This window comes from Carcharodon carcharias, chromosome 1 (genome assembly GCF_017639515.1).
Source record: "Carcharodon carcharias isolate sCarCar2 chromosome 1, sCarCar2.pri, whole genome shotgun sequence".
In the NCBI taxonomy this organism is placed as follows: domain Eukaryota; kingdom Metazoa; phylum Chordata; class Chondrichthyes; order Lamniformes; family Lamnidae; genus Carcharodon; species Carcharodon carcharias.
Genome location: NC_054467.1, coordinates 32083773 through 32100298, shown reverse-complemented (window position 1 = coordinate 32100298; position 16526 = coordinate 32083773). Strand labels below are relative to the sequence as shown.

Here is a 16526-nt window from a genome sequence, read left to right as displayed (position 1 = left end):
AAAGTATTATTTTGAGGAAATGTATTTACAATCCTTCCCTTATAATGTCTTGAGACATCAAGATGCATCCCATATTACCAACCCAGTTCCTGTACGGTATAAAAGGATGTGGTCAATGCTAGAGTGTTAGTTAATTTTCCAAAGTGTATCTCTGGGGGAAAGAAAGAATTTCCCTATTTGTACTCTGCACAGGTTTGGAGGGGTTGGATGGATATGAGCACTGTGAGTGGAGGGTGCTCAGAAGAATGGAAGAGACTCCACAAAATCTTTCTTCTCCAAGTTACATCTCTCACACACCGTTGGAGACTGATCAGGAGGAGGAGGGCTGGTCCTTGTGGGGAAATGAAGAGGTTGTTACTCTCAACCATTTGGGAGAAACGATTAGGTATGCAGCAATACATTATATCGTGTGGCATCTCCTGTCTGTGTATTGAAATTGGCACATTAACACCATTAAACAGTCCACTTGGGAAAGGAAAGATATTTTCAAGCACATGGAGTACTTGTAATTATTTAATACTTTTTTTCTAATGTTCTTGCCTTGCTCCTGAAGGAGAATCATTCTGGACCATAGTTGATTTGAAACCTCAATGCACTGAACTATTTCGATTTTATCAGTAGCTTAGCAATACTGGTGTTTAGATCTGTAAATGGCTATCCATCTCCAATTGAGTAATGATTTATAATAACTTTATTTCTTGGACTAATTTAGTGCACTATATTAAGTGCAAACTCATGCATGTTGTAAAATTGCTTGCCTCGCATCTAAGCTCAAGTACCTGAAAGTCTCAAGGTGCCATCATCGGGAATTTCCTTGGGGCTTCTCCCGACCAGCTGTCGTAACTTTGGCACAACATCAGAAGAAACTCCAGGTACATGCATAAACAAATAGTTGGTGTTTTTGCTGTGGTTATGCAGGTTGATCAGGAGAATCCCTCAGGAAAACTGTTGTATATATGTATAGGGTGAATATATCTTACTAATGTTGTAAAACTGGCCTAGAATTATTTTTGTTTAAGGCAGAATTTTCCACTTGTGATTAAGTTTTGCTTCATCCACATTTAAATATATTAACGCTTGGTCATGCTGTACCTATGTTTTTTAAAAATGTCAGGTAGAGAAACCAAATTTTCAATATAACCTCAGGCAATAAAGAAAACTGTTTTTGACTTGAGTTATATTAATTTGTGATGTAAGGACTACAGATTACAGTCACTACGTATGCTTTAATTGAAAGACATGCATCTGTCCATGACAGTATTGGTAGGAATGACCACCGCACAGTCATTGTGGAGACGACGTCCCGCCTTCACATTGAGGATACCATCCATCGTGTTGTGTGGCACTATCACCGTGCTAAAGGGGATAGATTTTGAACAGATCTAGCAACTCAAGATTGAGTATCCATGAGGTGCTGTGGACCATGAGCAGCAGCAGAATTGTACTCTAACACAATCCGTAACCTCATGGCTCGGCATATCCCCCACTCTGGCATTACCATCAAGCCAGGGATCAACCCTGGTTCAATGAAAAGTGCAGGACAGCATGCCAGGAGCAACACCTGGCATACCTAACAATGAGGTGTCAACCTGGTGAAGCTATAACACAGGACTACCTGCATGCCAAACACATAAGCAGCAAGTGATAGACAGAGCTAAGCGATCCCATACCAATTGATCAGATCTAAGCTCTGCAATCCTGCCACATCCAGATGTGAATGTTGGTGGATAACTAAGCAACTCACTGGAGGAGAAGGCTCCACAAATATCCCCACCTTCAATAATAGGGGAGCCCAGAGCATCAGTGAAAAAGAGAAGGCTGAAGCATTTTCTACAATTTTCAGCCAGAAGTGCAGAATGGATGATCCATCTTGGCCTCCTCCAGAGGCCCCCAGCATCATGGATGCCATTCTTTAGCCAATTCAATTCATTTCACGTGATATCAAGAAACGGCTGAAGGCACTGGATAGTCCAAAGGCCGTGTGGCCTGGCAATAGTACTGAAGACTTGTGCTCCAGAACTTGCTGCACCCTAAGCCAAACTGTTCCAGTACAGCTATAACACTAGCATCTACCTGGCTATGTGGAAACTTGCCCAGGTATGTCCTGTACACAAAAAGCAGGACAAATCCAACCCAGCCAATTACTGTCCCATCAGTCTACTCTCCATCATCAGTAAAGTAATGGAAGGTGTCATCAACAGTGCTATCAATTGGCACTTGCTTAGTAATAACCTGCTCACTGACAGCTAGTTTGGGTTCCACCATGGCCACTCAGCTCCTGACCTCACAGCCTTAGTTCAAACATGTACAACAGAGCTGAACTTCTGAGGTGAGGTGACAGTGACTGCCCTTGACATCAAGGCCACATGTGACTGTGTGTGGCATCAAGGAGCCCTAGCAAAACTGAAGTCAATAGGAATAGGGGGGAAAACTCTCCGCTGGTTGGAGTCATACCTAGCACAAAGGAAGATGGTTGTGGTTGTTGGAGGTCAGCCACCTCAGCTCCAGGACATCACTGCAGGAATTCCTCAGGAGTAGTGTCCTCAGCCCAACCATCTTCAGCCGCTTCATCAATGAACTTCCTTCCATCATAAGGTCAGAAGTAGGGATGTTCGTTGATGATGATTGCACAATGTTTAGCCATTCACAACTCCTCAGATACTGAAGTAGTCCATGTCCAAATGCAGTAAAACCTGGACAATATGCAGGCTTGGGCTGACAAGTGGCAAGTAACACTCGTGCCACACAAGTGCCCGGCAATGACCATCTCCAACAAGAGAGAATTTATCATCACTAAATCCTCTACTATCAACATCCTGGAGGGGTTACCATTCACCAGAAACTGAACTGGACTTGCCATATAAATACCATGGCTACAAGAGCAGGCCAGAGGCTAGGAATCCTGTGACGACTAACTCTCCAAACCCTATCCACCATCTACAAGGCGCAAGCCAGGAATGTGATGAAATACTTCCCACTTGCCTGAATGAGTGCAGCTCCCATAATACACAAGACGCTTGGCACTGTCCAGGACAAAACAGCCTGCTTGATTGGCACCACAACCACAAACATTCGCTCCCTCCGTCACCAACGCATAGTGGCAGCAGTATGTACTGTCCACAAGATGCACCGTAGGAATTCACTAAGGCACCTTAGACAGCACCTTCCAAATCCACAACCGCTACCACTTAGAAGGACAAGGGCAGCAGATAGATGGGACCATCACCATCTGGAAGTTCCCCTCCAAGTCACTCACCATCCTGACTTTGAAATATATCGCCTTTCCTTTACTGTCGCTGGGTCAAAATCCTGGAATTCTCTTCCCAACAGCACTGAGGGTGTACCTACACCACATGGACTGCTGCTCTGCAAGAAGGCAGCTCACCACCACCTTCTCGTGGGCGGCTAAGGATGGGTATTAAATGCTGGCCCAGCCAGCAAAGCCTACATCCTGTGAATGAATTTAAAAAAAAAACATGAAGCCTAACCAGCACCCATGAACATATATAGTCTGGGAGCAACTGAAAGAAGAAAAGATGGATAATGTTCAGAGTGCAACCTTCATACCAGTCTGAAACCTTTACCTACCTTTAATCTGTTGCCAGACTCATTGGGCATCAGTGCACAAGTTATGGGCAGCGGGATAGAATGGCCCAGGAAGTAGCCAGTCAACAGAATTAACCACTTAGCCCTGATCCCAAGATGATAGCCTGCATTCAAAGTCTGATCCTTATACACCAGGATCTTTTAAGTGCTTTGTTGACTGCTCTGGCAGCTGGATGGGTAGCTTCTCCTTAGTTTTAAAATCATGGAGGAGAACAGGGAAAGGGGACTTCAGAGTATCACTATAGCCCTTCTCCCTATTCTCACACAGAACAAAGGAAATGTAGAGGTGCAGCCCCATGACTGTGGCATTGGTTGCATGGAAAAGGCTTGGCCATTCCAACATAACTTAAGAAATAGGAGCAGGAGTAGGCTGTTCGGCCCCTCATGCTTGCCCTGCCATTCAATAAGATCATGGATGATCTGCCCCAGGCTTCAACTCCTCTTTCGTGCCAGCCCCTCATAGCCCTCAACTCCCCTATATTTCAAAAATCTATCTACCTCCTCCTTAAGTACTTTGTGATCTAGCCTCCACCACTCTCTGGGGTAGAGACTTCTAGATGTTTACTACCCTCAAGAAGTAGCCAGTTTTAAATGAATGTCCCCTTATTCTGTAACTATGTCCCCTAGTTTGAGTTTCCCCCGCTAGTGGAAACATTTTCTCAACGTCTACCCTGTCAAGCACCCTCAGAATCTTGTACAATTCAGTAAGATCTTCTCTCATTCTTCTAAACTAAAGGCCTAACCTGTTTAGCCATTCTTGATAAGTCAACTTCTTCATCCCAAAAACCAGTCAAGTGAATCTCTTTTGAGCAGCCTGTATATCCTTTCTTAAATATGGGCACCAAAACTGTATACAGCACTTCAGGTGTGGCCTCACCAACGCCCTGTACAGTTACAAGACTTCCCTATTTTTAAACTCCAACCCCCAAAGCAATACTGGCGTAAATTCCATTTGCCCCCTTAATTACTCGCTGCACCTGCATGCAAACTTTTTGTGTTACATGCACAAGAACGCCCAGATCTCTCTCTCTCTCTCTCTCGTACTTTTTTGGAGTCTCTCTCCATTTAAATAATTGTCTGCCTTTTGATTGTTCCTACCAAAGTGCATGACCTCATACTTTCCTACATTAAACTCCATTTGCCAAGTTTTTGCCCACTCACTCAACCTATCTATAATCACCTTTGCAGATTCCTTATGTTCTCATGACAACATGCCCTCCCATCTATTTTTGTATCATCAGCAAAATTGGATACATTGCACTCTGCGCCCCCCCCCCCCCACCCCTCCAAGTCATTAATATAGATAGTAAATAATTGAGGCCCCAGGACTGATCCTTGTGGCACTCCACTAGTTACATCTTTCCAACATGAAAAAGACCCATTAACCCCAACTCTCTTCTGTGTTTTAACCAGTCCTCAATCCATGCTAATACATTACCTCCAATACTGTGGGCTCCAATCTTGTACAATAACCTTTTATGTGGCACCTTATCGAATGCCTTCTGGAAATCCAAATACACTGCATCAACTGGTTCCTCTTTATTAACTCTGCTTGTCATATTCTCAAAGAACTCCAGCAAATTTGTCAAACATGATTTCCCTTTCACAAAACCATGTTGACTCTGATTGTGTTAAGCTTTTCTAAATGTCCTGCTATTTCTTCCTCAATAATGGACTCTAGCATTTTCCCAACGACAGATGTTAGGCTGACTGGCCTATAGTTTCCTGCTTTTTGTCTCCCTCCCTCCTTGAACAGGGGCGTCACATTAGCGATTTCCCAATCTGCTGGGACCCTCCTGGGACCCAGTGAGTTCTGAAATATTTTCTACCAATGCTGGAATATTTCAGCCAATGCTTCCACTATCTCTGTAGCCACATCCTTTAAAACCCTTGGATGCAGGCCATCAGGTCCTGGTGACTTGTCTGCCTTTAGTCCCATTAGCTTATCAAATACTGTGCCCCTTGTGATAGAGACTGTTTCATGATCTTTCCTCCCATTAGTCCCTTGCTTATCTGATATCTTTGGGGTGTTTAAAGTATCTTCCACCATGAAGACTGATGCAAAATACGGATTTATATTATCTGCCGTTTTCTCTGTTCCCCATTATCAATTCTCCAGTCACATCCTCCAAGGGTCCCATGCTCACTTTAGCCACTCTCTTTTTATATACCCATAGAAGCTCTTGCTGTTTGTTTTTATATCTCTTGCCAATTTACTTTCATAATCAATTTTCTCCTTCTTTATTAGCTTTTTAGTCATCCGCTGTTGGTTCCTAAAAAAAATTCCCAATCCTCTGGCCTACCGCTAGTTTTCACTACTTTATATGCCTTAGTTTTTGATTGGACACTCTCCTTAACCACCTTTTGTTAACCACGGGTGGTTCATCCTTCTTATCAAGCCCTTCCTTTTGACTGGGATAAAGTTTTGCTGAGTGTTATGAAATATCTGCTTAAATATCTGCCGCTGCTCATCCACTGACCTTCCCCTTATTCTATTTTCCCAGCCTGCTTTAGACAACTCTTTCTTCATATCTCTGTAACTGCCCTTTTTAAAGTTGAGGACACTAGTTTAAGACCCGAGTTGCTCACCCTCAAACTGAATTTGAAATTCTACCATGTTGTGATCGCTACCCCACTAGAGGATCCTTACCTATGATATCTCTTATTAATCCCACCTCATTACATGTTACGAGATCTAAAATAGCCTGTTTTGGGTAGGTTCTGCAACTTATTGCTCTAAGGAACAATCCCTAAATGCACTCTACAAATTTGTCTTCCATGTTACCCCCACCAATCTGATTTGTCCAGTCTATGCAGATTAAAATCACCCATGACAATTGTAGCAGCCTTCTTGCACGTCACCATTATTTCCCGATTTATATTTTGTCCTACAGTGAGCCAACTCTTCTGGGGCCTATAGATGACTCCCACCCATGACGTCTTCCCCTTGCTATTCCTTATTTCCACCCAAACTGATTCCACATCATGATCTATTACACCTATATCACTATTCACCATTGCACTGATACCTTCCTTTATTAACAAAGCTACCCCCACCCCCTTTTCCTTTTTGCTTGTTTTTCGGGAACGTTAAGCACCCTTGAAAATTGAGTTCCCAGTTTTGGTCACCCTGCAAGTGTGTCTCTGTAATAGCTATCAAGTCATTTTCATTTATTTCTAGTTATGCCGCCAACTCATCTATCTTGTTACAAATGCTGCATGCGTTCAAAAAAAGAGCCTTAAGTTTTGACTTTTTATCATTATTGCTCATTCTGGTTCTGATTTCTGCTGCACTTTTCTGCTTATATTTTCTGCCTGATTATTGTTCACCTCTTCACTACCCTGCACTTCTCCCTCGTTTCTTTGTGATTTTTTAAACTTTCCTTCAACTGAACCCTCCCGCCCACTAATTATTTGAAGTCCTATCTACAGCCCTAGTTATACAATTTGCCAGGACATTGGTCCCAACATGGTTCAAATGAAGCCTGTCCGAGTGGAACAGCTCTCTCCTTCCCCTGTACCGGTGCCAGTGCCCCATGAATTGGAACCCATTTTTTCCCACACCAACCTCTGAGCCACGCATTTACCTCTTTAACCTTATTTATCTTACACCAATTGCTCAGGTAGTAATCCAGAGATTATTACCCTTGTGATTCTGCTTTGTGATGTAGCCTCAAGCTGCTCATAGTACCTCAGCAGAGCCTCTTTCCTAGTCCTACCTATGTTGTTGGTATGTACGTGGTCCATGACAACTGGATCTTTCCCCTCCCTCTCCAACCCAGAAGAGATGTTCTTAACCTTGATACCAGCTAGGCAAAATAGCCTTCGGGACACTCTGTCTTTGCTACAGAGAACAGTATCTATTCCCCGAACTATGCTATCCCCTATTACTACTACATTTCTCTTTTCTCCCCCCGCTTGAATAGTGCTCGGTACCACAGTGCTGTGGCCAATTCACTCACCTCCCTGCGATCTGTGCCCTCGTCTACACCGGGAATAAGAACTATTGGACAATGGCACTGGCTGAGGCTCCTCCAAAGCTAAATTCTGGATCCCCATACCTGCCTCACTCACAGTCACATCCTCCTGTCCCTGACCATGGTCCAAATTTGATTTAATTTAAGGGGCGTGACTGTCTCTTGAAACAGTGTCCAGGTAACTCTCCCCCTCCCTGATGTGTCGCAGTGTCCGCAGCTCGAACTCCAGCTCATCTACTTGGAGCCGAAGTTCCTCAAGCAGCCAACACTTGCTGTAGGTGTGGTCACTGTGGATCACACAGGTGTCCACCACCTCCCACATACTACAGTTGCAATCACCTGCCCAGCCACCTTTATTCTGTTTAATTAATTAATTTAGATGTTAAATACTTTAAAAATGAATTTCTTAACTGTACTTTTCAGTCTCCTGATTTAAACCACTTGCCAATCAAAAGAGAAACGGAAGAGATACCCACCAATCACCTACCTGTTCTCCTTGGTGTCACACTTTGGCTCTGACCAACAGGTCCTCTTTTCTCACAGTTCTCTAGGTGCTGCTGGCTTCCTGTCCCAGGGTCTTCCTCTCAAGGATGATGACAAACCTGCTTCCTTGTCAGTTTCTGACCCAGTGCCTTTGTTGGTTTCACACAGCTAGCTAGTTGCTTGATAACAGACCTTGCACATTGCTGAAAAAAGAGACAAGCTGCCAAAGCTTTTCATCTTGCACTCATCAGGACAAATCCACAAGGGCATCAAATCTAAAGGCAACAACAATTTGTAGTGCATGAGAAGACTGTGCTGCTTAGTTGACAAGAGGACCCTGGTTAGTAGAGGCATTGCCATGGAGAATGAACTAGGGAACAGTTTAAACAAGGTTTTGTTTAACTTCAAACCAGGCAGGTTGATTAATTTAAGATTATAAGTCAAGCTCGCATTGTGACTCACTTACATATGCTAGAAGCTACATATGTTCATGCACAGGGCCCTGTTCTTTCCAAGCAGAAAGAGCATGTCCACGCAATTGCACCTTTTTCAACTGAACAAAGGCTTGGGAGATGTTCATTCCCCACGGCAATCCTTGTCCATTTAGAGTAAAGCTGCCTGGTTTGAATTTAAACAAAAGCTTGACAGTTAACTGTTCCCTGTGTATTCTTCACAGCAATGCCTCTATCAATCAGAGTCCTCTTGCCAACCAATTAGCACCCTTTTCTCATGCAGTATAGATTCTTTTCCTTTTAGATTTGGTACTCCTGCGAATCTGTCCTGATGAGTGCAAGATAAAAAGCTTCGATACCATGTCTCTGTTTTCAGCAATCCAGCTAGCTAGCTTTAACTGCCCCAACTTTACAGGGCTCAAGCCAGGAATGTGATAGAATAGTCATCCCTCATCTTTTAGGGTACAGCTGTACGAACATAAGTTCTAAACCATCAAGTACAAAAGCAATTCACCGAATTGGTGCCCATGCCACTGGACTAACTGCCCTCCCCCTCCAACACTGGTACATCTGTAATCTGCAGAATGCACTACAGCAACTCACCAAAGTTACTTTAATAGCTCCTTCTCTCTTGCAACCTCTACCACTGAATGGAAGAGCAGCATTTTTTTTAATACATTCATGGGATGTGAGCTTCAATGGCTGAGCCAGCATTTATTGCCAATCCTTAATTACCCTTGAGAAGGTGGTGGTGAGCTGCCTTCTTGAATCACTGCAGTCCATGTGGTATAGGTACACTTGCTGTTAGGATTTTAACCCATCGACAGCAGAGGAACGGCAATATATTTCCAAGTCAGGACGGTGACTGGCTTGGAGGGGAAGATCCAGGTGGTGGTGTTCCCATCTATCTGCTGCCCTTGTCCTTCTAGATGGTATTGGTTGTGGGTTTGGAAGGTGCTATCGAAGGAGCCTTGGTGAACTTATTGTCTTGGTGAAAGCGTAACAGTTCATAGTCATGCATTTGAGCATTTACTGATAGAAAAGTTAAAAGAAAGTGCTAAGAAATAGTCGTGTTTTTATCCCGGAGCCAAAAAAGAGAAGTCTGGATAAAAAAAAAGTAGGATTGTTTTCATTGAGAAGTGGCTGTGATCAAGCCAAAGCATTCCATGTACTTGCCTAGGACGATATTGCTCCAGACTATACGCTTGGTCCTGTTCAGCAGAGCTGTGGCATCAAGTAGTACTGATTTGGAGTGCTGTTAGTATGTTCAGTAGAATAATTGGGTAGTTTATTTGCTGTAGATATGGCCTTCATTGTTCTGTCAATGAAATTTGCTGTTTTCAGGGAGAGGGCCAGCCAGGCAACCCCTCTATGCTTCTATCAGTACCATTAAGGTTGCATGTGCATTGGAATAGCTCAGAGTTAAGTACTTCAATTCCTCTCCTCGCCAAATGCCCGCCCTGATGACGCTGGCTCGATTAGGAACCTGCAGTCTTGGAAGTAGCTGACTTTGATGTAATACCTAAGGATAAGGAGGGATATTTTTTTGGCCTCATTTCTGCCGAAAATCTTCACCAGCTAACATTTTTAATAATTACAAAATTCACTACAATATGTTTTATATTTCAGAAATCCAATTGTAAAATAATGCTTGAAGGGAATGGGGGAAGTGGAGGAGAGCGAGAGAAATAGAGAGGCATAAAGATGAGGTAAAAGTCCTTTGATCTAAAGTAGCAATTGAATTATGCACTTAACTTTAATAGGCCTGTGTCAGGGTTTAAATTGCAGCAGATGCACTCTATGGCTTGTTGTCTAGAAAATCATCTCTAAACTGCTTTTTATTTAACAGAGATACTAGTTCATTTTTTGTAGTGCTCTCTTGATGTTTAGATCTCATTTGAATGCAAAAATTGGATTCTAATGAAAGATCTATTTTTCCAAAGTATTATTTGATGATGAGAAAATGGCTTACTTGACATAACGCAATGTCCAATGTTGAAATATAAACTTGAAAATGAATTAATGGTCTTAATAAAATCCAGTTGTAGCATTTGTAAAGTACAATTAATTCAAATGTCTTTATTTTGACATTTGTGCTCTTGCTTTGCTATTACTGAGGAGCTTGGATGCATTGGGATTGATATAGGAGCGGGTAAGCACAAAGATGCAGATCCTGTGGACCACTTTGGAATTACAGGATCATTGATTGCTGTTATTTGTGGAGCCAGACTTACATAAGACCATTTTGCAGTTTGAGTGAATTTTCTATCTAGTTGAAGGGAGATGGTAATGAGTAAGGCAATAAATATGTAATTGTGTAATAAAAGTAACCTTATGGCATATGTTCAGGCAATCTGTAAAGAAAGATTTAAATTTGCAATGCAGAGATGAAATAAAACAAAATTATTATACAAGTGCAGATCAAATGAAGACTTCCATGCAAGCTGTCTGTTCCCTGAAACTATACTGAGTTTTCGAAAGTCTGAGGTGTGGTCTTTCCAATACTCAGTCTTAAATACAAATCTGTCACAGGAGGTACACTGTCCTAGACATGAACTACTAGCTGATCTGAGATGATGTTGCACGTGGGAGTGGGGGTCAAGCCCAGTCTTAAGGTAAAATGGGGAAAGCAAGTGGACCAAGCGGAGTGGAGAAGAGGAGGGGCATGGAGGAGAGGAGCGGAGTGGGATGAGTTTAAGAATGGTGAGGAGGCCGTTTTTTTTTCAGCAGGACAAGTGCTGGAACAGCCTCTTATAGGGTGAGAGGAGAGAGTAAACCAAGAGTTCCAAGTGAAGAAAATCTTTTGAGTATGGAGTCCGGTTCATTCATTGTTATAACCACAATTGCCACACTGGCAGGACAGGGTCAGCAAATCCATCGACATTCTGGGATTTCAGCACCCTCAGCCAGGGAAAATATTCCAAATGTCAATGAGGTCAGCTGCTAAGCCTATAAATTCAAGAATTGATAGATAAAATAAATTCTTTACATTTGATCCTTTAAGCATTTTAGAAGGCTTTGTGAAACATCAGAACCATTGCTACAGCTAGCTGGTAGTGGATATGTGGAATACAATTTAGCCTCTATTAAGTCATATTTTACTTGCCTTTCTCTCTCTTGCTGTGCCTCCATAAAGCATCCTTGTTGTCCTAGGATTGCTGTTCTTTGCTTAAGCCACGCCATCACTATGGGGATAGGAGAAGAGGCAGGCCCCAAGAATCACCTCAACCAGTATAGGAATTAAACCCATGTCATTGGCATTATTAAGCACCATGCTCTCGCCATCTAACCAACAGAGCTAACCCGACCCAGATAACACACTATTACGATCCAGCTGCTGTTACTACTGGACAAATCAGATTCCAGAGTGAAACCTGCTTGGATAGATAGAACTTTTCTTTTAGAGACTGTCGAGGAAAGTTACTGAACAAATTCACAGGAGTCTGCTGATGAATTTTTAATACAAAGAATAAAATATTGATTAAAACAAGAAAACTGAACTATATTACACCAGACAAAAAAGTTGGAAAGATCTCAATACAAACACAAGACAATGATTCAAATTCCCACTATTCCTATGCCCCAGAAATATCTTTACAGACACACATTAGTGAAGAGTTACCACCAGCATGACACAAAAGCTTCTCACTTGGGACTGGCTCAGTTGCAAACGGTTTATTTGTTGTGAATTCTTGAGCATTCACGTGATGCCTTTCACCCAACTCGTATCTCTCCCTGAGACACCCAAAAACTGCACTCTAAACTCACTGTTTCTTCAATTGCAAAGCAAACAAATTAGTTTCCTGAACTCAGTCTTCCACCTCTGCTAAACTGATCACTTTTTATTGAGTCCTATAACTGATAATTCAGTTAACTACTATCTCACCAGCCTTGCAGTTTTTTTTTCCAGAGAGCTTAAGATCCCTGTCTTCCTTCTCTGACCCACACTAAACATCCCCTCTCTCAACTCCTGCCTCTTCTGTGTCTGTGTCACTTGATCACTGTCATTAGGCAACAGTAAAGCTTTTCTTTTTTTCAGAATCACTGAATTTTTAACCTATTGCTTTAACTTCAGGGGTTGTAAGACCTCATTAAAAATATATGTATACAAACAAACCCAAAAGACCTGAAACCTTTTAGTCCCAAATCTATCCAGACTCCCAGGCCCCAAGGTTAATAAAACCTAAATGAAACTGCAACCATTTTTACCTTTCTTAATACACAAATATTTATATAAATTCAACTTAAAATTGTAGATTGTTTATAAGAACACCTACAGATTTAAACAATTAAAACCATGATAACCCATCTATTACTTGTGAGAAATTCTCTCAACCACAGAAATGTTTCATAAAACTGTTTTGTGCATCATATATTGTCTAAGAACTTATAAATACTAACATTATAAGACAAAAGAAAAGTCTGAAATTTATACTTCACGTTCATTGTCAGTACAAAGTAATTTATATTTTGCATTGATGCTAAAATGGCAGTTTAAATCCAGTATCGGACAGGCCCAAGTCCCACCCACTTACACTTTGTGACTCAAAACCCACGCATATACACAGTGTTAAAATCAAGCCCCTAAAAAGAGGGACTTTCCCCTCTTTATTTTTGTAACATTTACATATTTAATTATTGAAGCAGAGCTCTGAATATATCTGGCCCTATATCCAGGTGTGACCTCGGCTCTCTCCTGCCAAGACCATTACTGTTCTAACCAAGAAATGTAAACGCAACTCTGCCTGGCTGAAACTTGAACCAAAATAATTTAAATGCAGAGATAAAAACAAAAACAAAAAACTGCAGATGCTGGAAATCAAAAACAAAAACAGAATTACCTAGAAAAACTCAGGAGGTCTGGCAGCATTGGTAGAGAAGAAAAGAGTTGACATTTCGAGTCCTCATGACCCTTTGACAGAACTAGGTAAATCCCAGGAAGGGGTGAAATATAAGCTGGTTTAAGGTGGTGGTAGTGGTGGGGGGGTTGGGGAGAAGTGGAGGGGGGTGGTGTGGTTGTAGGCAAAAGCAATGATAGAAGCAGATCATCAAAAGATGTCACAGACAGCAGAACAAAAGAACACATAGGTGTTGAAGTTGGTGATATTATCTAAACGAATGTGCTAATTAAGAATGGATGGTAGGGCACTCAAGGTATAGCTCTAGTGGGGGTGGGGGGAGCATAAAAGATTTAAAAATATTTAAAAATAATGGAAATAGGTGGGAAAAAGAAAAATCTATATAATTTATTGGAAAAAAAAAACAAAAGGAAGGGGGAAGAAACAGAAAGGGGGTGGGGATGGAGGAGGGAGCTCAAGACCTAAAGTTGTTGAATTCAATATTCAGTTCAGAAGGCTGTAAAGTGCCTAGTCGGAAGATGAAGTGTTGTTCCTCCAGTTTGCGTTGGGCTTCACTGGAACAATGCAGCAAGCCAAGGACAGACATGTGGGCAAGAGAGCAGGGTGGAGTGTTGAAATGGCAAGCGACAGGGAGGTTTGGGTCATTCTTACGGACAGACCGCAGGTGTTCTGCAAAGCGGTTGCCCAGTTTACGTTTGGTCTCTCCAATGTAGAGGAGACAGCATTGGGAGCAACGAATGCAGTAGACTAAGTTGGGGGAAATGCAAGTGAAATGTTGCTTCACTTGAAAGGAGTGTTTGGGCCCTTGGACGGTGAGGAGAGAGGAAGTGAAGGGACAGGTGTTACATCTTTTGCGTGGGCATGGGGTGGTGCCATAGGAGGGGGTTGAGGAGTAGGGGGTGATGGAGGAGTGGACCAGGGTGTCCCGTAAGGAACGAACCCTATGGAATGCCGACAGTGGGGGTGAAGGGAAAATGTGTTTGGTAGTGGCATCATGCTGGAGTTGGCCGAAATGGCAGAGGATGATCCTTTGAATGCGGAGGCTGGTGGGGTGATAAGTGAGGACAAGGGGGACCCTAGCATGTTTCTGGGAGGGAGGAGAAGCCGTGAGGGCGGATGCGCAGGAGATGGGCCGGACACGGTTGAGGGCCCTGTCAACAACCGTGGGTGGAAAACCTTGGTTAAGGAAGAAGGAGGACATGTCAGAGGAACTGTTTTTGAAGGTAGCATCATCGGAACAGATGCGACGGAGGCGAAGGAACTGAGAGAATGGGATGGAGTCCTTACAGGAAGCGGGGTGTGAGGAGCTGTAGTCAAGGTAGTTGTGGGAGTCGGTAGGCTTGTAATGGATATTGGTGGACAGTGTATCACCAGAGATTGAGACAGAGAGGTCAAGGAAGGGAAGGGAAGTGTCAGAGATGGACCACGTGAAAATGATGGAGGAGTGGAGATTGGAAGCAAAATTAATCAATTTTTCCAAGTCCCGACGAGAGCACGAAGCAGCACCGAAGTAATCATCGATGTACTGGAGAAAGAGTTGTGGGAGGGGGCCGGAGTAGAACTGGAACAAAGGAATGTTCCACATACCCCATAAAGAGACAGGCGTAGCTGGGGCCCATGCGGGTACCCATAGCCACACCTTTTATTTGGAGGAAGTGAGAGGAGTTGAAGGAGAAATTGTTCAGTGTGAGAACAAGTTCAGCCAGACGGAGGAGAGTAGTGGTGGATGGGGATTGTTCGGGCCTCTGTTCGAGGAAGAAGCTAAGGGCCCTCAGACCATCCTGGTGGGGGATGGAGGTATGGAGTGATTGGACGTCCATGGTGAAGAGGAGGCGGTTGGGGCCAGGGAACTGGAAATTGTTGATGTGACGTAAGGTGTCAGAGGAATCACGGATGTAGGTGGGGAGGGACTGGACAAGGGGGGAGAGAAGGGAGTCAAGATAACGAGAAATGAGTTCTGTGGGGCAGGAGCAAGTTAAATGCATCCTTAGTGTTTTGCTGAGTTAATTAAACCTATAATTTGTGTTTGATTTATCAGTTAACAGATATTGGCAAAGTTATAAAGTAAATGCAAAGATAAATGTTGGCATAAAGAGCGTGATTATTTTGTCTGAACACGCAGTGCACTTTTTTTTACATTTCTGAATTTTTTTTTAACTGTTACAGTAAACCATGTTTTCTTTCCCTCTGTTAATCTGTACCCCTCCCCTGCCCCATTGCATTACTTCCTTTAGAATTTGAGTGCCCATTGTTCATATGCGAATTTTGACTATCAGTGGATTATTTCAACCCTAGGTACATCACAGTCAAGTGTGGTCCCTTCCTTGCCTAGTGTGCACACGTTAAGTAAGATCAAGAGCAGAAACTCCAGCAGTTTTTTTTCTTCAGTCCTAACCTAGTGGTACTAAAGCCATTTGCAGCACCCTTAATGCCTCTCTTGCTGAGATCAAGTAATACAGCACATGCAGTGAACAAATCTGAGGCCTTCCCTGTCTCTTTTTATTTCTTACAACAGTCACAGCCAAGCCACACAATTTGGAAGCAGGATTGGTGGTTCTGGGTTAGCAAAATTCTCTGGACTTAGTGATTCCTGTGCTGGCTGCTGCAATCTGACATTGGGAGGGGATGTTTGTGGAGGGCAGCAGACCAGGATTGAAAAACTGAAATGTAAGGAAGGTTGAATATTCTGGGATTCACATGATAATCTTGCGATTCAGGGAGTATTTATGCAGATCTTTCCCACAAGAGTTGTGGTAAAACCTGTCAGAAGAGTAGATGGCATGTGAATATGGAAGCAGTGGGCTTGATGGGTCTGATTACCTTTTTTCACTGCTATGCATAAATTCCACCAAAATTATCAGCCAGAAAACAGGAAAGCTATAAACTGTTACAACAACTGACAGTGATTTGATGAACATTTTTACTTACCTTGTTTATCTTAATAATACACTTTCTCACATGTCATGCACCCCTATCTACGTCATGACTCATGTTTGAAATTTGAAATGTTTTCCTCCCTTGTGTTTTCACCTTTCTCTTGATTATTTTATTATTCACCAATGCTTTATTGCACAAAAGATTTCCTTCTAAGTTCCGTTTTCTTCCAAATCGCATCCCAGAAACAAATATCTGATGCAGTTACTCATCTC

General features: G+C 42.7%; 1 protein-coding gene across 3 annotated transcripts in view; it reads left to right on the top strand.

Annotated features, from left to right (window-relative positions):
* rnf150a (ring finger protein 150a) overlaps nt 1-16526 on the top strand; it is a 130331-nt gene that overhangs the window by 101068 nt on the left and 12737 nt on the right. Inside the window, exons 7-8 of one of the 3 annotated variants that reach the window (XM_041185119.1) lie at nt 193-385; nt 10148-10227. The exons of 1 other annotated variant lie outside the window; for it this stretch is intronic. In XM_041185119.1, coding sequence (XP_041041053.1) covers nt 193-385; nt 10148-10166 — 212 coding nt within the window. In that variant the 3' untranslated portion in view covers nt 10167-10227. Of the gene's footprint in view, nt 1-192; nt 386-10147; nt 10228-16526 lie in introns of those variants that run through there. One more of the 3 variants, XM_041185126.1, reaches the window with a different exon arrangement.